The sequence below is a fragment of the Rhinatrema bivittatum genome, unplaced genomic scaffold (genome assembly GCF_901001135.1).
Source record: "Rhinatrema bivittatum unplaced genomic scaffold, aRhiBiv1.1, whole genome shotgun sequence".
NCBI classification, from domain to species: domain Eukaryota; kingdom Metazoa; phylum Chordata; class Amphibia; order Gymnophiona; family Rhinatrematidae; genus Rhinatrema; species Rhinatrema bivittatum.
The window spans coordinates 127,297-155,271 of record NW_021820832.1 but is presented as its reverse complement, the minus strand read 5'-3'; the positions used below and the strand labels follow the sequence as shown (position 1 = coordinate 155,271).

Here is a 27,975-nt window from a genome sequence, read left to right as displayed (position 1 = left end):
GGCAGGGTCTTGCAGTCAGGGTAAGGTCATGCCAGGAAGGGAGGCTGCATATCCCCTCTTCCTGAGAGCGGGCATGGTCTTGGTTCTCTTGCAGTCAGGGTAAGGTCATGCCAGGAAGGGAGGCTGCATATCCCCTCTTCCTGAGAGCGGGCAGGGTCTTAGTTCTCTTGCACTCAGAGTAAGGTCATGCCAGGAAGGGAAGCTGCATATCCCCTCTTCCTGAGAGCGGGCATGGTCTTGGTTCTCTTGCACTCAGAGTAAGGTCATGCCAGGAACGGAGGCTGCATATCCCCTCTTCCTGAGAGCGGGCATGGTCTTGGTTCTCTTGCACTCAGAGTAAGGTCATGCCAGGAAGGGAGGCTGCATATCCCCTCTTCCTGAGAGCGGGCATGGTCTTGGTTCTCTTGCACTCAGAGTAAGGTCATGCCAGGAAGGGAGGCTGCATATCCCCTCTTCCTGAGAGCGGGCAGGGTCTTGCACTCAGAGTAAGGTCATGCCAGGAAGGGAGGCTGCATATCCCCTCCTCCTGAGAGCGGGCAGGGTCTTCGTTCTCTTGCAGTCAGAGTAAGGTCATGCCAGGAAGGGAGGCTGCATATCCCCTCTTCCTGAGAGCGGGCAGGGTCTTGCACTCAGAGTAAGGTCATGCCAGGAAGGGAGGCTGCATATCCCCTCCTCCTGAGAGCGGGCAGGGTCTTCGTTCTCTTGCAGTCAGAGTAAGGTCATGCCAGGAAGGGAGGCTGCATATCCCCTCTTCCTGAGAGCGGGCATGGTCTTGGTTCTCTTGCAGTCAGGGTAAGGTCATGCCAGGAAGGGAGGCTGCATATCCCCTCTTCCTGAGAGCGGGCATGGTCTTGGTTCTCTTGCACTCAGAGTAAGGTCATGCCAGGAACGGAGGCTGCATATCCCCTCTTCCTGAGAGCGGGCATGGTCTTGGTTCTCTTGCACTCAGAGTAAGGTCATGCCAGGAAGGGAAGCTGCATATCCCCTCTTCCTGAGAGCGGGCATGGTCTTGGTTCTCTTGCAGTCAGGGTAAGGTCATGCCAGGAAGGGAGGCTGCATATCCCCTCTTCCTGAGAGTGGGCAGGGTCTTCGTTCTCTTGCAGTCAGGGTAAGGTCATGCCAGGAAGGGAGGCTGCATATCCCCTCTTCCTGAGAGCGGGCAGGGTCTTCGTTCTCTTGCAGTCAGGGTAAGGTCATGCCAGGAAGGGAGGCTGCATATCCCCTCTTCCTGAGAGCGGGCAGGGTCTTGGTTCTCTTGCACTCAGAGTAAGGTCATGCCAGGAAGGGAGGCTGCATATCCCCTCTTCCTGAGAGCGGGCAGGGTCTTGCAGTCAGGGTAAGGTCATGCCAGGAAGGGAGGCTGCATATCCCCTCTTCCTGAGAGCGGGCAGGGTCTTCGTTCTCTTGCAGTCAGGGTAAGGTCATGCCAGGAAGGGAGGCTGCATATCCCCTCTTCCTGAGAGCGGGCAGGGTCTTTGTTCTCTTGCAGTCAGGGTAAGGTCATGCCAGGAAGGGAGGCTGCATATCCCCTCTTCCTGAGAGCGGGCAGGGTCTTGGTTCTCTTGCAGTCAGGGTAAGGTCATGCCAGGAAGGGAGGCTGCATATCCCCTGTTCCTGAGAGCGGGCAGGGTCTTCGTTCTCTTGCAGTCAGGGTAAGGTCATGCCAGGAAGGGAGGCTGCATATCCCCTCTTCCTGAGAGCGGGCAGGGTCTTGCTTTTCTTGCAGTCAGAGTAAGGTCATGCCAGGAAGGGAGGCTGCATATCCCCTCTTCCTGAGAACGGGCAGGGTCTTGCTTTTCTTGCAGTCAGGGTAAGGTCATGCCAGGAAGGGAGGCTGCATATCCCCTCTTCCTGAGAGCGGGCAGGGTCTTGCTTTTCTTGCAGTCAGGGTAAGGTCATGCCAGGAAGGGAGGCTGCATATCCCCTCTTCCTGAGAGCGGGCAGGGTCTTGCTTCTCTTGCACTCAGAGTAAGGTCATGCCAGGAAGGGAGGCTGCATATCCCCTCTTCCTGAGAGCGGGCAGGGTCTTGTTTTTCTTGCAGTCGGAGTAAGGGATCTTGGAATAAATAAATTGGACAGGGAATCCACCCCAGACTGTTGCAGAGATGCTCACACGACCTCCTTCTGGTTGATGGTAGATCTCTTTTATTTGAGAAGTTTGCCTGAACAGAAAACCAACATGGAGAAGGAAATCCCCAGAAGCCTCTGCGTGTCTTTGGCCTGCATGGACTCTGAGTGACTTTCTGAGCATGGATATCTGAGGAGGCAAGCTGGCACCAGACAGGTGATGTCTATTCATAGAGTCACAAAGAAGAAACCACAGGGGAGCTTCAGGCACCATTCTCAGGAGTTTGTAAACCACACAGTTACAGACGTGTTGATTGCCTTTACCAGAACAAAGAAAGTCATGGGAAATGGGCTACACATCCTGGGAAGCCAGTCAGGATAGTTAGGGATGATTTAATCATGCATTTGACATCACAACTTATGTAAATGATTCTTTGGGCAGTCATGCAAGTCTCTAGAACCTTCTATCCTTTTCCTCTATTTGAATGTTACCTATAAAAGAAGGATCACTTCCTGTATCCAGGGAGAAGCTGGTCAGATTGTAAGACGAAGCGCGCCCAGTACCCAGCATCTCCCGAGAACACTTATATTGACTAATAAACATACATTATACTTTTACTGAGTCTAAGTGTTCTTGTGTCCCTGGCCATAAGCATAGAGTAAGCTTTACATATTGTAGGGCGTTATTTTAAGTAACCACCCCTGCTGTGTCCGGCTTCCCGAGAAGGCATGGGTAACCTTCACCCAGTGGCCACCGTTTCAGCCTTGCTTAAGAAAGATTGGAAAACCAGGCTCAGCTGTACATAAAACCTCAAGGACGGGACTGAAGCCAGACTGGACCTGTAATTAGTGCCAAAACTCAGAACCTCTGCCGGCAGGGCTGAACCGTGGCCTTCCAGAAACAGATGTGTGGGGTATAGCATCTGCCCTTTCACAGAACTGCAAAACGCTGGGAGAGATTTTTTTGTAAAAGCCTCAGCTGCAAATATTTTTATCAAGTGCTGAAGGCGGCAGCCAGGCCTGGATGGATGGAGCTGCAGTGGCCGGGCTTTCACTGATGCGATGCCTCTGAATCCGCCCGGAGTGGTGCACGTAACCAAGGCCATTCATCAATGGAAGCCACCCTGGCTGCCGCTTGCATTCACAGCATTTTACTAAGTAATTGCAGTTAAGGTTTTACGTTTGCCAGCAGTTTGTGTATTTATATGCAGCAGGGATCTGGTGATTACTGCCCCACTGCACGCCCTGTGTTCCTCTGCCTTTGCGCCCTGTGGAATTGGCAGATTCTGTGTCACACCTTTATTTTTTTTTAATGCTTTTGAGTCGTTGCAGTGTGGTTGAAATGCAAGCGCAGAGCAGCCTGCTGTGTCCTGCACTAGCCTCACTCTTTTTTTGGTGGCTCTAGCTGACTACAAAGCAAGGTGGGAGGCGACGCTGGATTAGCTCTGGCCCTTGGATGAGGAGTGATATTTGTGTGCACAGAAGAGCAATGTCCAGCAGCCTCCTCCTTCTCCTCTCCCGATGTGACCTGAGGAGCCACTTCTTACCAGGAGGATGGTGGACCAGAGGAAACCAGGACGGTACCAGAACTTGAATGTCATTGGGGTGGATGCACAGGGCAATGGGGAGCGGGAGATGGTTTGAGTGTGGGAATTATCTCTGCTCGGTGGCAGGGGGCCCAGTCTGGCCTTGGCTGTCGGTCCCCGCATTAACTCTTTTCTCCCTGGAGGGTTCCTGGTGGAGACTGCGGCGCGCGCGTCCCAACGTCCCGTGCAATGCGCGTCCTCAGAGTGCGATGTTATCTTCGAAAAGAGAGAGGAGCAGCAGGATCCCCCAGCCCAGGAGCAGTCCCCACGTTGTGCAGGAAGAACAGGAGCCAGGGTCTCTTGTCCTTAACATTCATCATTGCCGGCAGCTGCCGAGAGACCCAAGGAGAAAGTGAGAGAAACTCCGGACCCCTTACAAACCCCCTCCCCAGTAAATTATTAGATAACATCGGTCAATCAATCCTCTTATATGGGAGTGAGCTCCAGGGTCTATCACTAACCCCACACTAAACAGAAAGGGACAGATCACCAAAATAATTCCCTCACCCCCAGCTCTGTAACACTCCCTGTCCTCAGAAACTCCCCTAATACTGTGTGCAGAGCAGAATTAGGAGCTTCCCGTGATGCTGGGGTGGAGGGGAGAGGATCAGGGACTGAGGCTGAGCTGGCATGGAGGGGCAGGGTAGGAGGGATTGTGACTGATTGTACCTCCGTCTTCCCTGTACTAATCGCGCTTTTACCTCGCTACCTGCGGGGGGCAGCACTGAGGAAGACTCACCATGTCAGCTAGAGCCACGTAGAGGAAGAGTCCGGTGGCCACGGTGAAGATCCACTGTTCCACTGCCTCGTTTGTAGCGATGGACAGAGCGATGTAGAGGCCAACGAAGGCAGTGAGTGCGCTGCCGAAGTTCAGGAGGAGAGCGACCTTCACCGTGAGGCCTGCGTGGAGTAAGGCGGCAAAGTCCCCTGCAATGGAAAGACGAGGAACGTCAGCCCTAACCCGGGGGATCGACTTGCCTGAAGCCTTCCCTGGGGGCTGCTTCAGGCTTGAGAAAATGTGCACATTTTGACCCTTTTTCGCTGCCCGCACAGATACTCGGAGGCTTTTAGAGGGTCGTTTTTCCTGACAGCATGCAACCCTGCTTTGAAAATGGATGGTGGCAGGTGGAAGACGGCGCAGCGCATGCGTGCAGCCGCTAGCAAGCAGATGTAAACGTGTGGGCACGCAGAGTCTTTAAAAAAACGAAGAGTATGCAGGTAAATGTCCCCCTCCCCCTCCCGGCGTGCGTTCTTACAGTGCATGCAGCGGTGCTGCTCAGGGGTGCTGCTCAGGGGTGCTGCTCAGAGGTGCTGCTCAGAGGTGCTGCTCAGGGGTGCGTTCTTACAGTGCATGCAGCGGTGCTGCTCAGGGGTGCTGCTCAGGGGTGCTGCTCAGAGGTGCTGCTCAGAGGTGCTGCTCAGGGGTGCGTTCTTACAGTGCATGCAGCGGTGCTGCTCAGGGGTGCTGCTCAGGGGTGCTGCTCAGAGGTGCTGCTCAGAGGTGCTGCTCAGGGGTGCGTTCTTACAGTGCATGCAGCGGTTGCTGCTCAGAGGTGCTGCTCAGGGGTGCGTTCTTACAGTGCATGCAGCGGTGCTGCTCAGGGGTGCTGCTCAGAGGTGCTGCTCAGGGGTGCGTTCTTACAGTGCATGCAGCGGTGCTGCTCAGGGGTGCTGCTCAGGGGTGCGTTCTTACAGTGCATGCAGCGGTGCTGCTCAGGGGTGCGCTCAGAGGTGCTGCTCAGGGGTGCGTTCTTACAGTGCATGCAGCGGTGCTGCTCAGGGGTGCTGCTCAGGGGTGCGTTCTTACAGTGCATACAGCGGTGCTGCTCAGGGGTGCGCTCAGAGGTGCTGCTCAGGGGTGCTGCTCAGGGGTGCGTTCTTACAGTGCATGCAGCGGTGCTGCTCAGGGGTGCTGCTCAGAGGTGCTGCTCAGAGGTGCTGCTCAGGGGTGCGTTCTTACAGTGCATGCAGCGGTGCTGCTCAGGGGTGCTGCTCAGGGGTGCTGCTCAGAGGTGCTGCTCAGAGGTGCTGCTCAGGGGTGCGTTCTTACAGTGCATGCAGCGGTGCTGCTCAGGGGTGCTGCTCAGGGGTGCTGCTCAGAGGTGCGTTCTTACAGTGCATGCAGCGGTGCTGCTCAGGGGTGCTGCTCAGAGGTGCTGCTCAGGGGTGCGTTCTTACAGTGCATGCAGCGGTGCTGCTCAGGGGTGCTGCTCAGAGGTGCTGCTCAGGGGTGCGTTCTTACAGTGCATGCAGCGGTGCTGCTCAGGGGTGCTGCTCAGGGGTGCGTTCTTACAGTGCATGCAGCGGTGCTGCTCAGGGGTGCGCTCAGAGGTGCTGCTCAGGGGTGCGCTCAGTGGTGCTGCTCAGGGGTGCTGCTCAGGGGTGCGTTCTTACAGTGCATGCAGCGGTGCTGCTCAGGGGTGCTGCTCAGGGGTGCGCTCAGGGGTGCTGCTCAGGGGTGCGTTCTTACAGTGCATGCAGCGGTGCTGCTCAGGGGTGCTGCTCAGGGGTGCGCTCAGGGGTGCTGCTAGGGGTGCGTTCTTACAGTGCATGCAGCGGTGCTGCTCAGGGGTGCGCTCAGGGGTGCTGCTCAGGGGTGCGTTCTTACAGTGCATGCAGCGGTGCTGCTCAGGGGTGCGCTCAGGGGTGCGTTCTTACAGTGCATGCAGCGGTGCTGCTCAGGGGTGCTGCTCAGGGGTGCTGCTCAGAGGTGCTGCTCAGGGGTGCTGCTCAGGGGTGCTGCTCAGGGGTGCTGCTCAGGGGTGCGTTCTTACAGTGCATACAGCGGTGCTGCTCAGGGGTGCGCTCAGAGGTGCTGCTCAGGGGTGCTGCTCAGGGGTGCGTTCTTACAGTGCATGCAGCGGTGCTGCTCAGGGGTGCTGCTCAGAGGTGCTGCTCAGAGGTGCTGCTCAGGGGTGCGTTCTTACAGTGCATGCAGCGGTGCTGCTCAGGGGTGCTGCTCAGGGGTGCTGCTCAGAGGTGCTGCTCAGAGGTGCTGCTCAGGGGTGCGTTCTTACAGTGCATGCAGCGGTGCTGCTCAGGGGTGCTGCTCAGGGGTGCTGCTCAGAGGTGCGTTCTTACAGTGCATGCAGCGGTGCTGCTCAGGGGTGCTGCTCAGAGGTGCTGCTCAGGGGTGCGTTCTTACAGTGCATGCAGCGGTGCTGCTCAGGGGTGCTGCTCAGAGGTGCTGCTCAGGGGTGCGTTCTTACAGTGCATGCAGCGGTGCTGCTCAGGGGTGCTGCTCAGGGGTGCGTTCTTACAGTGCATGCAGCGGTGCTGCTCAGGGGTGCGCTCAGAGGTGCTGCTCAGGGGTGCGCTCAGTGGTGCTGCTCAGGGGTGCTGCTCAGGGGTGCGTTCTTACAGTGCATGCAGCGGTGCTGCTCAGGGGTGCTGCTCAGGGGTGCTGCTCAGGGGTGCGTTCTTACAGTGCATGCAGCGGTGCTGCTCAGGGGTGCTGCTCAGGGGTGCGCTCAGGGGTGCTGCTAGGGGTGCGTTCTTACAGTGCATGCAGCGGTGCTGCTCAGGGGTGCGCTCAGGGGTGCTGCTCAGGGGTGCGTTCTTACAGTGCATGCAGCGGTGCTGCTCAGAGGTGCGCTCAGGGGTGCTGCTCAGGGGTGCGTTCTTACAGTGCATGCAGCGGTGCTGCTCAGGGGTGCGCGGCTGCACTCATGCTTTCATGCATTCGGACCCCTCGCCCCAGGGCGAGATTTCCAAGCCCACTCACTTACATAAACCACGTTTTATGTGAGTAAATTCCTCGGAAAGTCAGTGTGGGTAATTGTGATGTAACGCAGACACATTAAAAGTACCCACCAGGGGGGCCTATCTTCTAAATCAAAAGGTATTTTCCCCCATGCATCTAAGGGAAAATACGTTAATGTCATAATGCCTCTGTATCGCTCCATGGTGAGACCGCACCTTGAATACTGTGTACAATTCTGGTCGCCGCATCTCAAAAAAGATATAATTGCGATGGAGAAGGTACAGAGAAGGGCAACCAAAATGATAAGGGGAATGGAACAGCTCCCCTATGAGGAAAGGCTGAAGAGGTTAGGACTTTTCATCTTGGAGAAGAGACGGCTGAGGGGGGATATGATAGAGGTGTTTAAAATCATGAGAGGTCTAGAACGGGTAGATGTGAATCGGTTATTTACTCTTTCGGATAGTAGAAAGACTAGGGGGCACTCCATGAAGTTAGCATGGGGCACATTTAAGACTAATCGGAGAAAGTTCTTTTTTACTCAACGCACAATTAAACTCTGGAATTTGTTGCCAGAAGATGTGGTTAGTGCAGTTAGTGTAGCTGTGTTTAAAAAAGGATTGGATAAGTTCTTGGAGGAGAAGTCCATTACCTGCTATTAAGTTGACTTAGAAAATAGCCACTACCAAGCCATCTGTACGAGATGAACTTATTGGTGTACTCCGCTCTGCGGACCATTACTGGATTGCTACTGGGAGGTATTTCCTCTGGGTTTACCCCATCTCATGAACATTGTGCTTGTCTCTTGCACTGCCCGCTTCTTGGGCAGTCTCTCTCACTCTCACTCTGGGGCTTAGTCTGTGGAGGTTCAACGATCGGCGTTTGTTCTTGGGTTGAAGGCCCGGGCATCGAGGGAACCGGTGTTTCCTTGGCCACTTTGCGCTCAATTCCCCTGGGGAGAGAGGTGGTTCTGATGTCGCTGGACGTCTGTATCGATGACGATGCTTTGATCGGTGTTCGACAGCTGACTGTGGAATAGAGTCTCTCTCATAAAGACTCGATTCCACAGCTGTGTCTGAAGCCTGCCGAGACCTCGCCTCCCGACTGTGAGACTCACAGGGCTCCTCCCTGTGGGTGGTACCATCGCTCCCATCGGCCCAGGGGCCCACAAACATACAAAACCCTAACAGATTGCCAAGTCATGGACCCGGCACAGGTCTCGGTGATACAGGCCATCTCTGGCCTGGCCCAACATATTACAGAACAGCAAAAGGTACTAGACACTTTGGCTAACGTCATTAATCAGCTAAGTATTCGGCTGGACGCTGCCTCAACGCCTGCCAAGCCTATTCCTGATCCACGGGCGTCCTTGTCCCGGCTTTCAGTGCCCTTATCAGCACCTCCTCGTTTTGCAGGTGACCCCCTCCTCCTGTAGGGGTTTTCTGAATCTATGTAACATGCACTTCACCCTACGACCTGCATGTTTTCCTGATGTAGCTGCTAAAACTATATATATTCTGTCTCTCCTGGACGGGAAGGCTTTGGCCTGGGCATCACCCCTTTGGGAGTGGATGGGCCCGATACTCAATGACCTGCTGGTCTTTCTTGCTCTATTTTGCTCAGTATTTGATGACCCCCGGTCCCAGACCATCGCTGCATCAACACTCCTGCATTTGCAACAAGGTAACCGGTCGCCGACCGAGTATGTCATTGAGTTCAAGACTCTTTCCTCTGAATTACGCTGGGACCCGGACTCTCTGCGTGCCATATTCCTTGAGGGATTAAGTTCATGCATCAAGGATGAATTAGCTGCACGAGAACTCCCTGCAACTTTGGACTCTCTTATCAACCTCGCTGGTTGCATTGATCGTCTGCTACGAGAACGATCACACAAGGTTAAAGGATCCAAGAAAGTTTCATCAGGTGCTTCCCGCATCCGCTCAATATCTACCATCTAGACGGTTCCTACACCCAGTATTGAGGAGGAAGAACCAATGCAATTGGGGCATAGTCTTCTATCTACTAAAGAGAAGCGTCGTGGACAAAAATCAGGCCTCTGCCTGTATTGTGGCCAACCAGGTCATAACGCACCCTCCTGCCCTATCTGTCCGGGAAACTCTCAGACCTAGGATCTTCTGGAGATCTCCTTCACTAACATTGCCCATCTCTATCAACTCGGACTCCTTGGAGTTTCACACATTGGTGCTTATATATTCTGGGGCCGGTGGTGTTGCGTCCATCTACTCAGATGGCTTCATCCCACATGCCTCACCTCAATATTTGCTTTCTCCACCAGCCTCGGGGAAAATAGCGACCGCGTCTGCTTGCCGCACTCCTCAGCATCCCCAGAATGGCTGTGGCAAGGCATTCCACCATGATTCACCTGATGGCCTCCTAGGGTGCGCATGTGTGCGCGCTACCCACTTCTTTATTCCAACATTGATGCGAACCTCGGGGGCGTCCCCCTCGAGTGACTTCACAGCATCCAGGTATTTAGGTCGCCCATTTGCTGACTGAGTTTGAGTTAGCAAGGATTGGATTCGTCCGGTCTAAGCTGCTCTGCCGCTTCTCGCTGCTGCTGGAAGCTCTCTCTACCCTCCGGGGTTCTACTAACTTGGATACCCGCTCCTCGGGGGCCCTATGCTGCTTTCCAGGTACTCGCTCCTCGTGGGCCTGAGGTGTCTACCTTGGTGCCTGCTACCAATACTTCTACCTGCTGGGAACTCCACCATTACAGCTACAAGAGTGTGAGTAATCTAACATCTACCAGTCTGTCTCACCTACAGCTCCTCATTGAAAAATCTGCATTGGAGCTCCCTATACCACCATTGTGCGACGGGTCTCCTCAGCTGAGGACCCAAGACTGCTGCTGCAGGAATCTGCTCACTACTGCCACCTCTGGTGAACTCTACAAGCTGCACAATAAAAAAATCTCTCTGTGTTTGTGCATCTGAGTCTAGCCTGGTACTGCAGTTCCCCGCGGGGCTCCTCCCCATGGGAGTGGCCATCACTGCAGCACCTAAGAATCCACCAATCACCTCAAAACCATAATAGGTGGTAACTTTATAATGAGACAAGTTGTGGAACACTTACGAAATCCCACCATCTAGACACCTACGCCTCTGCTCTTGTCATCTTTCCATGGCAAGCCATTACCAGGTGAAGTCATCCGATTCCCGGTCCCAATCCAACTTCACACTGGGTTGATGCACACAGACCATCTCATTCTTGGTTCTAGACAAAGCCATACAGCCCGTGGTGCTTGGACTGCCTTGGTTGTAAGTGCACACACCCCAATTCGATTGGGGTACATTACAGTTGTCTCGCTGGGGCAATTTTTGCCATGGGAAGTGTTTGAAGACAGTTTCTCCCGTGCCCTTTCTCACTACTACTACTACCTCCCTTCCGGGCCTTCCACTGCAGTACCTGTCTTTTGAAGATGTGTTCTCCAAGAAAGCCGCTGACACCCTGCCACCACATCACTCTTTTGACTGCACCATAAACTTAATACCCAACTCCTAGCCTCCCAGAGGAAAGGTCTACCTACTTTCTCTGACCGAGACCAACGCCATGTCTGAGTATATAAAAGAGAACTTGGCGAAAGGCGTTATTCGACCTTCTAAGTCCCCTGCTGGGGCCGGATTCTTCTTTGTTGGAAAAAAAGATGGCTCTCTCCGGCCATGCATAGACTACCATGGCCTCAACGAAATCACTCAGAAGAATCGTTACCCACTGCCTTTGATAATAGAACTTTTTGACAGGCTCCTAGGGGCCAAGATTTTTACTAAATTGGACTTCAGAGGATCCTATAATTTAGTGAGGATACGCCGGGGCGACGAATGGAAAACAGCTTTTAACACCCGCGACGGCCACTTTGAGTATTTAGTCATGTCGTTTGGCCTCTGAATGCCCCGGCAGTTTTTCAAAACATGATGAACGAAAACTTTAGAGACATGCTGTATACCTGTGTAGTGGTATACCTGGATGACATTTTGGTTTTCTCTCAAAACCTTCAGAGCCATCACTTAGAGAAGTGCTCCTTTCACCAGGAGTCAGTCCCCTTCTTGGGCTACGTGGTTTCCAGTCAAAGGTTCCAGATGGATCCAAAAAAGACTAACAGCATTCGAGATTGGTCCCAACCCACAGGCTTCAAGGCCCTTCAAAGATTCCTGGGGTTCACCAATTACTACAGATTGTTCATCAAGAACTACTTTACGCTAACCGTGCCACTCACAGCTATGACTCTGAAGGGAGCCAACCCTTCACAGTGGTCCCCTGAAACCATGACAGCCTTCCAAGAACTTAAGGAGGCGTTTTCACAAGAGTTGTGCCTACGCCACCTAGATCCCAGACGACCTTTCAATGTTGAAGTAGATACATCAGACGTTGGGGTCAGTGCTGTCCTCAGCCAATGCTCCGCCAATAACACATTATACCCATGCTCCTTTTTCTCCCGGCAATTCTCCCCCTCGGAGCACAACTATGGGATAGGAGACAAAGAACTGTTAGCGATTAAGTTGGCCTTCGAGGAGTGGTGCCCCTGGCTTGAAGGAGCACAGCATCAAATCACAGTCTACACCGACCACAAGAACCTCGAGTACCTGCACCATGCTCAGCGCCTGAATCACAGACAAGCCTGGTGGTCTTTGTTCTTTATCTGATTCAGTTTCATCTTGCGATACGGGCCAGCAAACAAGAATATCTGAGCTGATGCTCTCTCTCGTTCATTCACCACTGAAGATGTTCTTGACATGCCATGCCACATCATTGACCCAGCGAAGGTTCTCCTTGCCGCCACACACGCACACACATTGCCAGCCAGGAAGACTGTGGTCCCCCCGATCACTTAGAAGGAAGATCCTTAGATGGGTTGATAAAACAAGGAGGCAGTCGATCTAAAAAAGCCATGAGGGCAAAACACACAATAGATGCCTGGTAATGTCTGTTAAAATGCTTTATTTAGGAGACTTGTTGATGAATTGGAATTAGGAACCAGTAATGTAAATCTGGTCTTCTGCACAGCGTTTGTGAGAACAGTGTTGGACTAGGCTTATCGGCAATAAGGCTGCAAATGATCAATCAAAGCATTGAATCAAGCGGCACACCAGTCTCCTACGGAACGGATTGAAAGCACTGTTCTCACAAATGCTGTGCAGAAGACCAGATTTACATTACTGGTTCCTAATTCCAATTCATAATTTTGAGAAAAATTCAATGACAATAAATTGATCTGCAAACTCATACGAGATAATTTCACACAGCCCCTGAGGCAGCCCCCATGTGGGGGGCGAAACTCGGCCTGAGTCGGGCATTGCCTCAGATGGATTATTTGCTCCTGCAAATACATGGTTATTAATATTCTATTGTTCGATATTTATGCATATTATTTGAAACCCATGTTTTTCTGTAAAGCCTGTTGCTATTGTTTTACTGTTCATTTTATACTGTTACATGTAAAGCCTGTTGCTAAATTAATGTTTCACTGTAAACCGTGGTATAGAAGAACCTATAAATAAATAAATAAATAAATAAATTGCGTGTATTGGATCAACAAGTCTCCTAAATAAAGCATTTTAACGGACATGTACCCATCTAAGGATCTCTGGTAATGACTTTCTACTCGCAGGCCACTCTGGACAGGCTAGGATGCTCTCCTCGCTACAAAGATACTATTGGTGGCCCTCTATGAGAAAAGATGTCCAAACTTACGAAGAGTCATGTCCTACCTGCGCCCATCAAAAGCCACCATCTGGCTGCCCCTGGGGACTCCTTCAACCGCTTCCTGCTCCAAGTGAACTGTGGACGCATATAGCCATGGTCTTCATTGTGGATTTACCTCCGTCCAGTGGCAACAACACTCTGGGGTTACAGTAGACCGCTTTTTGAAGATGCCTCACTTTGTGGCACTTCCCGGTCTTCCCTCTGCACCAGAATTAGTGAAGTTATTCATCCATCATATTTTTCGCCTTCATGGACTCCCAAGACACATCCTATCTGATCGCGGAGTACAATTCATGGCAGAATTTTGGAGATTGCTATGTAAGAAATTCGACATATCTCTGGACCCCACATCCGCCTACTATCCACAGGCTAATGGTCAGACAGAGAGAACGAATCAGATCTTAAAGCAGTTCCTCTGGGCATATGTGAACACTAGGCAGAGCGATTGGTTCAATCTTCTTCCATGGGCCGCGTTTGCCTTAAACTCTCACCAGTCTGCCTCAACTGGTTCATCGCCCTTTCAGATCATCTACAGACATCAACCTCTGCCATCTCTACCTTTACCACTGTCTGTGTCATCTCCAGCAGCACACTATCTGCACAAGAGCTGCACCAACTCTGGGAGCATACGAAACTACTACTGCAGCAAGCCGACCATAAGGCCAAGAAATTTTACGATGCTCACCACCATGCGGCTCCTCAGTCGAATCCTGGAGACAACGTGTGGCTTAGCACCTGATTTCATCCGTTTGATGCTGCTCGCTTCACTCCCAGGTACATCGAGCCTTTTGCAGTACTTCGTCGCCTAGGTCCAGTCACCTATAGTCTGCGATTACCCACTTCTTTGAAGATCCACAATGCCTTCCACATTTCACTTTTAAAACTGCTCATCCTGTGTGAGTTCTCGAAGAAAACACCTGAACCCCAACCTCTAACTGCCAAAGAGGACATCGTATACCAGGTAGAGGACATTTTAGAAGTCAGGAAGAGTGGAAGGCGCTGGTAATACCTCATCGCATAGGATGAGGAAAATAGTTGGGAGCCTGTGAGCAACATCCTCGACAAGGAATTGATCAACCAGTTCCACATCTCTCACCCTAGGAAACCAAACCCCCCTGCAGGGGCCCTAAGAAGGGGAAGTACTGTTATGCCCATCGGTCGCAGACAGCTGTGACCACGTCTGCTCACCTCTTTTCTCTTCAGTGACTCCAATGGGGAGAATGGTGGCCTCTGCCAGCTGCTGCCGACCTACCTGGCGTTCCCTGGATGGCATGGGCGCTGCCGACTGCCATCTTGATTCTGGGATCACATAGGCGCACGCACAGGTCAGGTTAAGCACTGCTTGGCGGGAACCTCAGGGGCGTCCCCCGCTGATGATGTCTCCACTCCCGGATACTTAAGCCGACCGAACCTAACCACCGACGACTTAGCAACGAGTTCCCTCATTGCTGATTCTGCACCTCACACTACGGACTTCCATTCTAGCTCTGACTCTGGCGAGACACCCTCTGGGTACCCACTCCTTGGGGGCCCTTCCTTGTCTCTGGCTATCTGCTCCTTGGAGAACCTTCTGCCTTGGGCTGTCGCTCTATCCTGCACCCCAGGACTACTGCTGGAACGCACCTTGCTGTGAGTACTCTGAATCCTTGGATTACTTCCAATCTCTGATGTACCCCGCTCTGTGGGCCACTAACACATTCACCTGCATAGGACCTCCTCCGAGTACCTCATCCCGTGGACCTCCTCCATACTATCATCTGTGGGAATCCTCTGGCGTACCCCGCACTGTGGGCCACTACCATTCCTGATCTATGTGAGAATCCACTCTGGTGTACCCTGCGCTTCAGGCCACTACCAAGCCATCTCTACGAGAGGACCTTTATTGGTGTACCCCGCTCTGTGGACCATTACTGGATTGCTACTGGGAGGTTTTCCCTTTGGGTTTACCCCATCTCATGAACATTGTGCTTGTCTCTTGCACTGCCCGCTTCTCGGGCAGTCTCTCTCTCTCTCTCTCTCTCTCTCTCTCTCTCTCTCTCATAAAGACTCTATTCCACAGTTGTGTCTGAAGCCTGCCGAGTCTGAAGCCTACCATCTCTCTCACTCTCATCTCTCTCTCATAAAGACTCTATTCCACAGTTGTGTCTGAAGCCTACCATTGTTCCTGTTGGCCCAGGGACCCACAAACATATAAAACCCTAACCCGATGCTTTTAAAATCTACCTCTTAGTACATAGCATCCAATCTTCTAATTACGTGAGCTTTTACAATATTACCCCTAAATCGTTAGTAGAACAGAGTGGGGTAGCTATAGAAAGGTATACGCATTCTTAACTCGTGAGAGATGCTGGCACAGAATACAGACAGACCACAGAAAGTGTACTCGTACCTAACTCATGAGGGAGCTCTTGGCACGGAAGTCGGACAGACCACAGAAAGTGTACTCGTACCTAACTCATGAGGGAGCTTGTGGCATGGAATTCAGACAGACCACAGAAAGTGTACTCATACCTAACTCATGAGGGAGTTCGTGGCATAAAATATAGAAAGTGTACTCGTACCTAACTCATGAGGGAGCTCGTGGCATGGAATACAGAAAGTGTACTCGTACCTAACTCATGAGGGGGCTCGTGGCATAGAATACAGAAAGTGTACTCGTACCTAACTCGTGAGGGAGCTCGTGGCATGGAATTCAGACAGACCACAGAAAGTGTACTCATACCTAACTCATGAGGGAGTACGTGGCATAAAATATAGAAAGTGTACTCGTACCTAACTCATGAGGGAGCTTGTGGCATAGAATTGAGACAGACCACAGAAAGTGTACTCGTACCTAACTCGTGAGGGAGCTCGTGGCACAGCACAGCCAGGGAAGTTGCCAGACCTGTTCTCCAAGAAGTAGAAAAAGCAGCTCCAATTGCCAACCCATCAGTGAAGTTGTGAATGGCATCTCCAATGGTGATCATGTAGGGAATCATGCGAAGCTCTAGAGACAAAATGGAAACCAGTTACAGAAGAGAGAAGGAGAGCTGGGGGACAGGTAAGAGGCAGGGAACTGGATAGAGAATGAAGAGAGAGTGGGGGTGACAGAAGGCATAATAAGGAGAGAGTTCTGAGTACTTAGGAGTGACAGGGAGGGAGGAGGGGGAGAGAAGCTAAACCATGAAGGAGGTAAGGAAAGGAGGGGATATGACAAGGGCAGAGAAAGTGGAAGAGATGGTGAGGGGGAAGCGACATAGGAAGGGTTGGTAGAAATGATGTGAGGGAGAGGAGTGCAGGGAAGAGGCAATGCCGAGGAAAGAGAGAGAGATGGTAAGGGGGAGAATGCAGGAGAGAGAGAGGAGAGGAAAGGGGGACTGACAGACGGTGAAGGAGATGGTCAGGGGGAGGAGTGTAGGAGTGGTGGGGGGGAGTGGCAGAGAGTACAGGAAATGGGAGATACCCAGGTCACGAGGGTAGGATGTGCTACGCGGCTATGGGAGTAGTTAGCTGAGAAATACAGAGATAATTTGTAGCCCATTAATCTGAAAACTACGTCCCATCAGGATGCCGTAGTCTGGAGACTGGAGGGATGTTAACTTTTTTATTTTTTTTCAGTGGATTCTGTGATTTCTATTGCACTTTAATGTTGTGTGGGAGTTTTATGATGAATTATGAATTTAGATTGTATTTTGATGTGGTTTAATGTTGTTTTGCACTCTTGAGCATCCTCCATGGTAAAAGCACGAAACAAATAAATGTTATATAAATCACTGGCACTTCCACTAACTTTTGATAGCCTCTGACTCTCTACCACTGATCACAAGTAGCCCTTGCTGACTGCTCTACTGCTGACCTTAGCTACATCCTGGTGACTGGTGCTGTCACTAACCACAGCTAAGCTTTGCTGACTGGTTTAGCTAGGCCTTGTTGACTGATCCTAAAAATAACCTTAACTAGTCCTCTGTGCGGAGCTGTAGCCAGGCTACTTGGCACATAAGGCCACGTGAAAAAAATGTGCTTTTACCCTATATACAACACCACAAGCTGAGAGACTCTGCAAAATGTTTTTAAATTTAAAACATAAAACCATTATAATATATAACAATAGATACATGAGACCTTGGGCTGTAGGGATATGATCCTTAACCACTACCAGAACTGACCCTTAACCTCTGCCCAGCTGATTAGTCATCTCTACCTCGTTAAGCATAATAGCTAATCTTTCGGTCTGCATACTGTCATGGGAAGGGAGGCAGCAGGAACAGCAAGGTTTCTATGATTGGCGATAGTGTTAGCTGTAGCTAGCCTTTGATGATTGGCGCTGTCACTAACTATAGCCAGGCTTTGTCTGGCTCTACCACTCACCTGTAGCTAGGCCTTGGAGACTGGCTCTACCACGCGCCTGTAGCTAGGCCTTGGAGACTGGCTCTACCACGCGCCTGTAGCTAGGCCTTGGAGACTGGCTCTACCACGCGCCTGTAGCTAGGCCTTGGAGACTGGCTCTACCACTCGCCTGTAGCTAGGCCTTGGAGACTGGCTCTACCACTCGCCTGTAGCTAGGCCTTGGAGACTGGCTCTACCACGCGCCTGTAGCTAGGCCTTGGAGACTGGCTCTACCACGCGCCTGTAGCTAGGCCTTGGAGATTGGCTCTACCACGCGCCTGTAGCTAGGCCTTGGAGATTGGCTCTACCACGCGCCTGTAGCTAGGCCTTGGAGATTGGCTCTACCACGCGCCTGTAGCTAGGCCTTGGAGACTGGCTCTACCACTCGCCTGTAGCTAGGCCTTGGAGACTGGCTCTACCACTCGCCTGTAGCTAGGCCTTGGAGACTGGCTCTACCACTCGCCTGTAGCTAGGCCTTGGAGACTGGCTCTACCACGCGCCTGTAGCTAGGCCTTGGAGACTGGCTCTACCACGCGCCTGTAGCTAGGCCTTGGAGACTGGCTCTACCACGCGCCTGTAGCTAGGCCTTGGAGATTGGCTCTACCACGCGCCTGTAGCTAGGCCTCGGAGATTGGCTCTACCACGCGCCTGTAGCTAGGCCTCGGAGATTGGCTCTACCACGCGCCTGTAGCTAGGCCTTGGAGACCGGTGTTACTGCAGTGCTAAGCTTAGCTAGGCCTTGGAGATTGGCTCTACCACGCGCCTGTAGCTAGGCCTTGGAGATTGGCTCTACCACGCGCCTGTAGCTAGGCCTTGGAGATTGGCTCTACCACGCGCCTGTAGCTAGGCCTTGGAGATTGGCTCTACCACGTGCCTGTAGCTAGGCCTTGGAGACCGGTGTTGCTGCAGTGCTAAGCTTAGCTAGGCCTTGATGACTGTCTCTATTACTAACCTTAGAAAGGGCTTGTGATTGGCTCTATTACTAACCTTAGAAAGGGCTTGTGATTGGCTCTATTACTAACCTTAGAAAGGGCTTGTGATTGGCTCTATTACTAACCTTAGAAAGGGCTTGTGATTGGCTCTACCACTACCTTAGCTAGGCCTTGGTGACTGATGCTTCAAATCTGTGCTAACCAACTGCTTTGGGTGTCTGTTCAGCAAGGGAAGATGAAGAAGTTCTTTCTTAAAATGCTTTGCAACTGCAGATATTTTTGTGAGTTTGCAGCTGAAACTCTGGCAACAAATAAGTAAAACAGATGCACAGCTGCGTCCTGGTTTCATTGATGAAAATGTTGCTAAGTGGAAATGGGCACTTTGGGTAAATATTCCGGCTGCTGTCCCTTTCCATGAAAATTCAAAAGAAACAGTGAACGATCAGGCCCAGCAAGCTCCATGAGGCCTCTCCTACCACAACCAGCTCTTACTTTACTAAGACAACTTTCAAAGCATTTTGCCCGTGTTACTCCGCTGCCCAAGGATTGCAGTGGGAGCACTGAGAGGAGAGGATCCCCTTGCTGATCCCCCGAGGTCCGCTGTGTAGCTCTCCCCTCCGAGAAGCCGCTCTGGCTCGTTGGGTGGACCCAGCCCTTCTGACTGTCCTCGTCGTGTGAGACTCCTGAGAGGAGAGGATCCCCTTGCTGATCCCCCGAAGTCCGCTGTGTAGCTCTCCCCTCCGAGAAGCCGCTCTGGCTCGTTGGGTGGACCCAGCCCTTCTGACTGTCCTCGTCGTGTGAGACTCCTGAGAGGAGAGGATCCCCTTGCTGATCCCCCGAGGTCCGCTGTGTAGCTCTCCCCTCCGAGAAGGCAGTCTGGCTCGTTGGGTGGACCCAGCCCTTCTGACTGTCCTCGTCGTGTGAGACTCCTGAGAGGGGAGGATCCCCTTGCTGATCCCCCGAGGTCCGCTGTGTAGCTCTCCCCTCCGAGAAGCCAGTCTGGCTCGTTGGGTGGACCCAGCCCTTCTGACTGTCCTCGTCGTGTGAGACTCCTGAGAGGGGAGGTCTGAGAGCAGGAGTAGAATCTCTGGGGACCGCGGCTGGAGGAGGTAGGAGAGAGAACGTCTTGGCTCCCCTGGACATTGTGAAACCTGCGGAAATAACACGGGAGTTCCTCTGGGACGTCACGGCAGAATGGCGCAATCATGTAGAGCACAGGCTCGATCACTGGGAACACTTGAGAAAAAATTGGACTCGGTAGAAAAAGATCTCTCAGAGCTGATACAGGATCCTGCTAATACTGTACAAGACTTGTCTGACACTATTAAAGGAGCTCAATATACAAATAACAACATCCTCGTGAAGGATGGCAGAATATCTCTGAGGAGACTTGAATGGATAGAAAATTACCTGAGACATTTGAACGTGAGGACGATAGATTTCCCCAAGATTATGGGTGAAGCGTCACTTGTGACTTTCAAAAGATTATGTGAATGAGGCTCTAAAAATGCCTAAGGAAATGTTACCGTCGGTGAAAAAAAAATGTATTTTTACCAGTAAGAAGGAGTCTCTCTCTCCCAGACACCCAAATTTAACAGATTACTTGGAGAGCTCTGATATGGAAGTCGCAGAAGGTGCAGATTCTCTTTATTTCTTTTTCTTAGCGAGTATGATATGACGGAAGCATAACTTTAAGAATATAAATGTTTCCTTCATGGGAGGAGTTGTTAGGGTCTCCCCGGGCCTTTCAAGAAGCACTCAGCAACGTAGGAAATCTTTCTTCTCCATGCGCCCCCAAGCGTTGGATTAAGGGAGCGACTTTCCTACTTCGTATATGAAAATTAGCTGGAAATAACACAACATTTTTTCCTGCCAGAACCATTGAGACGGTTCCTAAATGGGAGTGCATAGGGCTGCAGAGATGTGGGATCTAATAATTAATTATACGGAGTGACCGGCAGAGCGCACTGTTACCCCGCGATTGGACGCGCGTTTTCGACGCACTAGCTTTACCCCTTATTCAGTAAGAGGTAATAGCGCGTCCAACCCCCCTGAACCTAATAGCACCCGCAACGTGCAAATAAATGTTGATGGCTCTATTAGTCCTTCCCGCACGATTCAGTAAGTAAAATGTGCAGCCAAGCCGCACATTTTACTTTCAGAAATTAGCGCCTACCCAAAGGTCGGCATTAATTTCTGCCGGCGCCAGGGAAGTGCATAGAAAAGCAGTAAAAACTGCTTTTCTATGCACCTTCTGACATAATATCAAGGCGACATTAAGTCGGAGGACCCGAAAGATAAAAAAAAAAAAAAAGTGAAAAATTAAAAATAAAATTTGAAATGGGCCCGCGGCTCGCGGGTTGAAAACCGGACGCTCAATTTTGCCGGCGTCCGGTTTCTGAACCCATGGCTGTCAGCGGGCTCGAGAACCGACGCCGGCAAAATTGAGCGTCAGCTGTCAAACCCGCTGACAGCCGTCGCTCCTGACCGAAAAGAGGCGCTAGGGACGCACTACTGTCCCTAGCGCCTCTTTTCACCGCGGGCCCTAATTTAAATAAATTAATTTACTGAATCGCGCGCACAGGAGATTTCGCTCGCTCTCCCGCGACTTTTACTGTATCGGCCCGAATGCAATTATGAGAAAAGTTGATTCATTAAGATAATGTTACATTCATTCACGTATATGTTACTAATGATGATGATTATTATTTCCTTGTTTCATTTGCAAAGGAATTCTTTGTATTTAATTTGTAAAAGGTGGATAAAGGTCAGTTACTCACCTTGGAAAGGTGTTGGGGGGTCGTGTGATTGATTTGATTAGGGACCGACAGATGACCAAGTCGCAGCTGTACAGATGTCTTCAGTGCAGGTGGCACTTAAGCCCCCCCTGCTTCTCAATGGGTAAAGTGGAAAAATCTAGCTGGGGGATTTCTCTTATTTTGTTTTATTGTCTGTAACGTTTCAGGTAGATTTTTAAATGTTGCACGTGGAAAAATGACCCCATACGCGCGTATGTGGACCGCACGTGAGCCACGAGGATTTAAAAACGCCGCACGTATACATTAGTGTGCGCTTCAAAAGCTCATAGGGCAGGAGGGGGTCACGTGACGAGCTTCCAGAGAAAACGTGTGGTGGGGGGTTGACTCCCTCTGCTATTAATAATTTTTTGAATTCGTTTTTCTGATCCCCGAGGCAAATCGCGTATTAAAACGAAGGAGAACGTCAGAGAAATCCCTACCGGGGCTTTGGGCAGAAAAAAAACAACAAGCAACAACAAACGGTGACACAAAAAAGGGAATGGATAAAGGAAGTCAGCAGAAAGAGAGAGACTGAGGAAGAGCGGCCTGCACTACCGAGCCCCCAAGACTCAGAGCGAGCGCTGCAGAAAATGCTTAATAAAGCTGACGGTTGTGATAGAAAAAGTGGCCACTCTGGCGAACTCGGTACAAGAGAATTCAGCCCCTTTATTGATGAAACGGCGGTCACACGAGTGAGCGCGAAGACCGAGGCACTGGAACGTAAATACGGGGCCTTGGCTGAGAAATTAGACTATTTATAGAACCGTGGGAGACGGAAATACCTGGGTATTCTACTCAAAATGGCTGCCGGGCGAGCTTGGCCTAGAGCAGAAGAATGGCCCCTGTGAAAACCGAGAAGAATGATCGGGCCTTAGCGGCCTCGCCAGCAGCAGGGCGGGAGGCCGCGAGCAGCTATCATTCCATCGCATAGGTACGTGGAAAAGGCTGGGATAATGGCCAGGGCAAGACAGCAAGAAGAGATCACACGCAATGAGAAAATAATCTATATTTTTCAGGACTTTTCTGAAACCGTGTGGCCTTCCATGAGGTAAAACCTACATTGCGGGAGAGGGCGATCCCTTATCCAGCTCGCCTCGGGGTTACCGTGACGAAGAAAACTTAGCTAAAAATATAAGTGGAAGCGGTGAAAGAATCTCTGAATAAGCGAGTGCCAAAACATTCTACTTGAGATTTACTTATTCATGGCTGCTCTGAACCTGTAAGCGTGGCGGGCAAGTCAGAGGGAGAGGAGGGCAGCTACCGATTGAAAACGGTACAGACTAACCCCAAAACTTTCTTATTTTTGTACAAGTTCTGTCTGTCTGTCTGTGGGTTGGACATATCTAGTAGCAGCTTATAATTATTTTTGCTGGGACAATGTCTTCGTGCAAGTTGCTATTTTTTTTCAGAATCATTCTAGCATATTTTGTCCAGCCACTTTGGATGACGTGGATTGGCGTGTTTTTTGACAAAGATGTATAGGAGATAAAAGTTGAGACACAGGAATTAAAAATGTGCCTTTTTGCAGATGGATATACTGTTTTTGGCCAATGCTAGGTCCGCTATACGGCCGATCATGCAATATTTTTGCGCTTTCCAATCGTTTGCTGGGTTAACAATAAATTTTGATAAATCAGAAGCTGTAAATCAAGCTGTGATGGATGCATGGAGGGGTGAGTTCCCCTTCCATTGGCCTCAGTGTACTCAAATTACATTCCCTTTCAAGGAGATGTTTTGCTGTTGGGAGGAATGGATGCATTACGTCTAGACGCTCGTCATTGATGACGAGTCAATATGTTTTCATCTCAGTAGCTCTTCTACTAGCGCATGAATGAATATTGAAAGAATCGATATTAATGAAGCTTCTCCATCTATTACGCTTTGGAGAGAACAAATGACTGCCCTTAAGCAAACGGAAAGATATGACGTATGTTTATTGGTGCGTAAAGTACCGGCTGAATATATGAATATTTGGCAATGGTTCTACAACATCTTATCCTTAGTGGGGAAAAGCAGACTTGCAGAGCTGGGTTATTCTCCACGATGGAAGTTGGATGACAGAAAAGGGTCATTTGCCTCAGTTAGGGGGGAGAGGTGATGAGTGAAGTATGAATGACGGACGAGTGAGCTTAGGGGATAAAGGGGCGGGGTCATTTTAAGCTGGGTCGGGAGGGGTTTTCCCCATGTTATATTTAATTGAAAATTGATAGGGACAAAGTGTGGAAAGTTTGTTTTGTGTAACAGCTTCAGTGAAATATATTAGTTCTCTCTTTAATGAATGCTACAGATTGTTTCCTTTTGCTAAGATCAAAATAAAAATGATTTTGAAAAACCTTTTAGCTTGATTTATGTATTGTATTTTTAGAATGATTGTGCACCACTTTGATTCTTGGACCAGGAGCAATTTATAAGAAAATGTAAACAAATAAATTGAGCCTTGACAAAGTCTGCAAGCTTTAAGCCAGCCAGCACTTAATAGAGTGAGAAGAGAAGGAAAGAGAGGTTTTTGCCTCTGACAGACTTGTTTTGTCTTTGCCTTGGCCGCCTCCTAGCTTAGGAGGGCAGTGGCCCCTGCCTGAGGGCACTGGGATGCGGGGCTGCTTTGCTCGGAGTCCAGCTGAAGTGGGGGCTGTAGTTGCCCGGGTGTAGGAACTGATTTGGAGAATTTTCTATTTTCCTGTCACCAGGAAGGGAGATTGACACAGAGTTTGGGACGGCGAGAGGACCAAGGCACTTGAAGTTTTGTTGATTTTGCTCCGAGAGACTGAAAGATTTACTTTTTGTGAGTTTTCTGACTTCGGTAGAGATTTCCTGACTTACGGTTGAGTTTATTTGAACTCCATTTCAAGCCTCCAGCCCACTGGACATGGAGGGGCGAGTACCACTGCGAGAGGGCCTGAGTGGAGCTCGTGTTTCTGGAGGGACTGCGTGAAGGTGCGCGACCCAGAGGCCCCACAGGCCACTCCCAGTGCTAAACACCCAGAGCAGTTAAGATGGGACCTGGGACCCCGCGTGGCCCCCGAATTCTGGAGAGCAGCTGAAGAAGGGGTGGCCCCATGTGTGCTGAATTATAGGAGAAGGCTGACGTCAGCCACGCGTCCCCGCTCATCGAGGGAGAATCCTCCTCAGACCTGAAGGGAAACTGTTAAAGCTGTAATGTTTAGGCGGATGCATGGACAGCAGCATTTGACGTGATTTCACTACGAAGGGGATTGTTTTTACTTTCTATTTGCATTTTATTTATTGTTTAATCTTTCTTTGGTTTTCTATGACTATGAATGTCGTACGCACTGGATAATTAGATTATGGAAAACAAGAAAATACAAATAAATAAATAAATTCAGCTGGATGCGAGCAGAGGAGTTTTAGCCTCCCACGTGCACCACTTCTGCCACAGAGAGAGCCGGTGGCCGTGGCAGAGGTGAATTTGGAAACCACGTGTGTACATTTACGTTTGGAAGATGTACACGGGTGCTAGGTCTGCCACTAGCATGTACTCTATACCATTACTCACATACGTGTAAGGGAACGTGCACATGGCCATCTTGTGTGGGCTTGTATATTGCACTTACAATTTGGCTACAGGAGTCCAAGCTGAAGGGCTGAGTCTGCTCTCTCACCTGCCTCGGCCTGCAGGATTCGGGCTGAGACAGAGGCTTCTGCTCGCATTGGGCAGGCTAAGGCCACCTGCAAGAGCCACAAATGTGCTGGGAGACAGATCTTTACCTCGGCTGAGTCTTGGGGGTGGTTTGGCTACTTCCAACTCTGTGTTGCTGACCTAGAAAACAGAGAGATCCATGAGCACGAGTCATTATAGCAATGCAGAGGGTGTTACAAATGAGAGAAACTGTACAAGTCTGGGACTCCCCCTGTCAGGCCGGGAAGAGGGGCTCTCCCCACCTGCACGTGTCTCAGGCAGGGAAAGAGTCTGTGCCGTGGGATAACCCTGGTTCTGGCTCTCCTCCCGTCAGAGAGTAACCCAGATCTGCGCTGTCCCTAGTGAGATGGGATGCTCTGGGATTGAGGCTGTCTCTTAATGCAGAATTCCCACAATCTATGCTAGGGCGTTCCCAATCCTGCCCTGCTGACCCCACAGCCTCACGCTTTCAGGATAGCCCTGAGGATCATCATCGCCTGGTGAGACCTCACTTGGGACACTGAGTACAGTTCTGGAGACCCCACCTTCAGAAGGATAGAAACAGGATGGAGTCAGTACAGAGGGAGGCTACTAACATGGGCAGTGGTCTTCTTTCTAAAGCAGATGGGGATAGACTTAAAGGTATAAACATGTACAGCCTGGAGGAGAGGGGAGAAGAGAGGGTGGAGGAGAGAGAGTGTGAGGATTAGTAGGAGGGAGAGGGTGGAAGGGGGAGACTCAGGAGTAATCTTAGGAAATATTTCTCTCTCTCTCTGTGGAGGAAGGGATCTGGAGGCTGGGTTCTCTCTCTCTCTCTCTCTCTCTCTCCCCGAAACGTTCAAGAGCCGTCGTAACCAGAAACCAGGCCTCGTCTGTAGCAGACCCTGCTTGTGCAACTCACTCCCTAACCAACCAAGAGGCCTCTCCTCTTCCAAGCAACCTGAAAAGGCTTTAAAACCCCTATTTGTTCCCCTTAAGCCTCTACTCAAAAGCAGCAGCAGAGCTCTGGCCCTCGCCGTCTCGAGGAAATGGCCGGAGCACTGTCGGCCTGAGTTCTGCGTTTTATCTGTGCTCACCTTGAGGTTCTGCACTGCGCAAGATAATAAAACGTTTAAAAGAAATAAATACTCGTTCTCAAAAGAGAATCTAAGCCCGATTCCAGAAAAAAGTAAAGAAATCAAATATTTCTTCGAAACGCAATGCAGGGATGTCTCTCTGGAGGGAGGCGAGATGTCCCCCTGGAGGGAGGCGGGATGTCCCCCTGGAAAGAGGCGAGATGTCTCTCTGGAGGGAGGCGGGATGTCCCCCTGGAGGGAGGCGAGATGTCTCTCTGAAGGGAGGCGGGATGTCCCCCTGAAGGGAGGCGAGATGTCCCCCTGAAGGGAGGCGAGATGTCTCTCTGGAGGGAGGCGAGATGTCCCCCTGGAGGGATGCGGGATGTCCCCCTGCAGGGAGGCGGGATGGAGGGGTCGAGGGCAGGGGCTGGAGGTGTGCAGAGCTGTTCTTACCAGGTCTGCTTCGGACGTGCACTGCTTTTTCTTCTTCCTCTCGTTATGAAAAACCTGCAGGGATGCCCCGTGATCACAGTGACCGTGGCCGTCGTTCTCCACCTCCTGAAAAACAAAAAAAACATAAGAGAACATTTTGAGGCACAGGGCAGAGATGGGGAGTGCGAGGAGGAGTGAGGAGGCTGAGGTCTCCTCTCCTTTACATGGCCAATGAGAGAGAGAGAAATGAGCGGTGCTAACGTCACAGTAACTCCCTAACCACAGCTGAAAAGGACCAGGCCCTCCCCCAGCTTCCCCTGCCCCAATATCTGCCCCAATGAGAGAGGGAGAAATGAGCGGTGCTAACGTCACAGTAACTCCCTAACCACAGCTGAAAAGGACCAGGCCCGCCCCCAGCTTCCCCTGCCAATATCTGCCCCAATGAGAGAGAGAGAAATGAGCGGTGCTAACGTCACAGTAACTCCCTAACCACAGCTGAAAAGGACCAGGCCCTCCCCCAGCTTCCCCTGCCAATATCTGCCCCAATGAGAGAGAGAGAAATGAGCGGTGCTAACGTCACAGTAACTCCCTAACCACAGCTGAAAAGGACCAGGCCCTCCCCCAGCTTCTGCTGCCAATATCTGCCCCAATGAGAGAGAGAGAAATGAGCGGTGCTAACGTCACAGTAACTCCCTAACCACAGCTGAAAAGGACCAGGCCCTCCCCCAGCTTCCCCTGCCAATATCTGCCCCAATGAGAGAGAGAGAAATGAGCGGTGCTAACGTCACAGTAACTCCCTAACCACAGCTGAAAAGGACCAGGCCCTCCCCCAGCTTCCCCTGCCCCAATATCTGCCCCAATGAGAGAGGGAGAAATGAGCGGTGCTAACGTCACAGTAACTCCCTAACCACAGCTGAAAAGGACCAGGCCCTCCCCCAGCTTCCCTGCCCAATATCTGCCCCAATGAGAGAGAGAGAAATGAGCGGTGCTAACGTCACAGTAACTCCCTAACCACAGCTGAAAAGGACCAGGCCCTCCCCCAGCTTCCGCTGCCCAATATCTGCCCCAATGAGAGAGGGAGAAATGAGCGGTGCTAACGTCACAGTAACTCCCTAACCACAGCTGAAAAGGACCAGGCCCTCCCCCAGCTTCCCCTGCCAATATCTGCCCCAATGAGAGAGAGAGAAATGAGCGGTTGCTAACGTCACAGTAACTCCCTAACCACAGCTGAAAAGGACAAGGCCCTCCCCCAGCTTCCCCCTGCCCCAATATCTGCCCCAATGAGAGAGAGAGAAATGAGCGGTGCTAACGTCACAGTAACTCCCTAACCACAGCTGAAAAGGACCAGGCCCTCCCCCAGCTTCCGCTGCCAATATCTGCCCCAATGAGAGAGGGAGAAATGAGCGGTGCTAACGTCACAGTAACTCCCTAACCACAGCTGAAAAGGACCAGGCCCTCCCCCAGCTTCCCCTGCCAATATCTGCCCCAATGAGAGAGAGAAATGAGCGGTGCTAACGTCACAGTAACTCCCTAACCACAGCTGAAAAGGACCAGGCCCTCCCCCAGCTTCCGCTGCCAATATCTGCCCCAATGAGAGAGGGAGAAATGAGCGGTGCTAACGTCACAGTAACTCCCTAACCACAGCTGAAAAGGACCAGGCCCTCCCCCAGCTTCCGCTGCCA

General features: G+C 51.2%; 1 protein-coding gene across 1 annotated transcript in view; it reads right to left on the bottom strand.

The window, feature by feature from the left end:
• Nucleotides 1-2,685: 2,685 nt before the first annotated feature.
• Nucleotides 2,686-27,975, bottom strand: part of LOC115082190 (zinc transporter ZIP4-like) — a 72,267-nt gene continuing 46,977 nt past the window's right edge. The window contains 6 exon segments of the mRNA XM_029586441.1: nucleotides 2,686-3,918; nucleotides 3,920-3,982; nucleotides 4,393-4,580; nucleotides 15,908-16,060; nucleotides 24,896-24,947; nucleotides 26,315-26,419. Coding sequence (XP_029442301.1) covers nucleotides 3,853-3,918; nucleotides 3,920-3,982; nucleotides 4,393-4,580; nucleotides 15,908-16,060; nucleotides 24,896-24,947; nucleotides 26,315-26,419 — 627 coding nt within the window. The 3' untranslated portion in view covers nucleotides 2,686-3,852.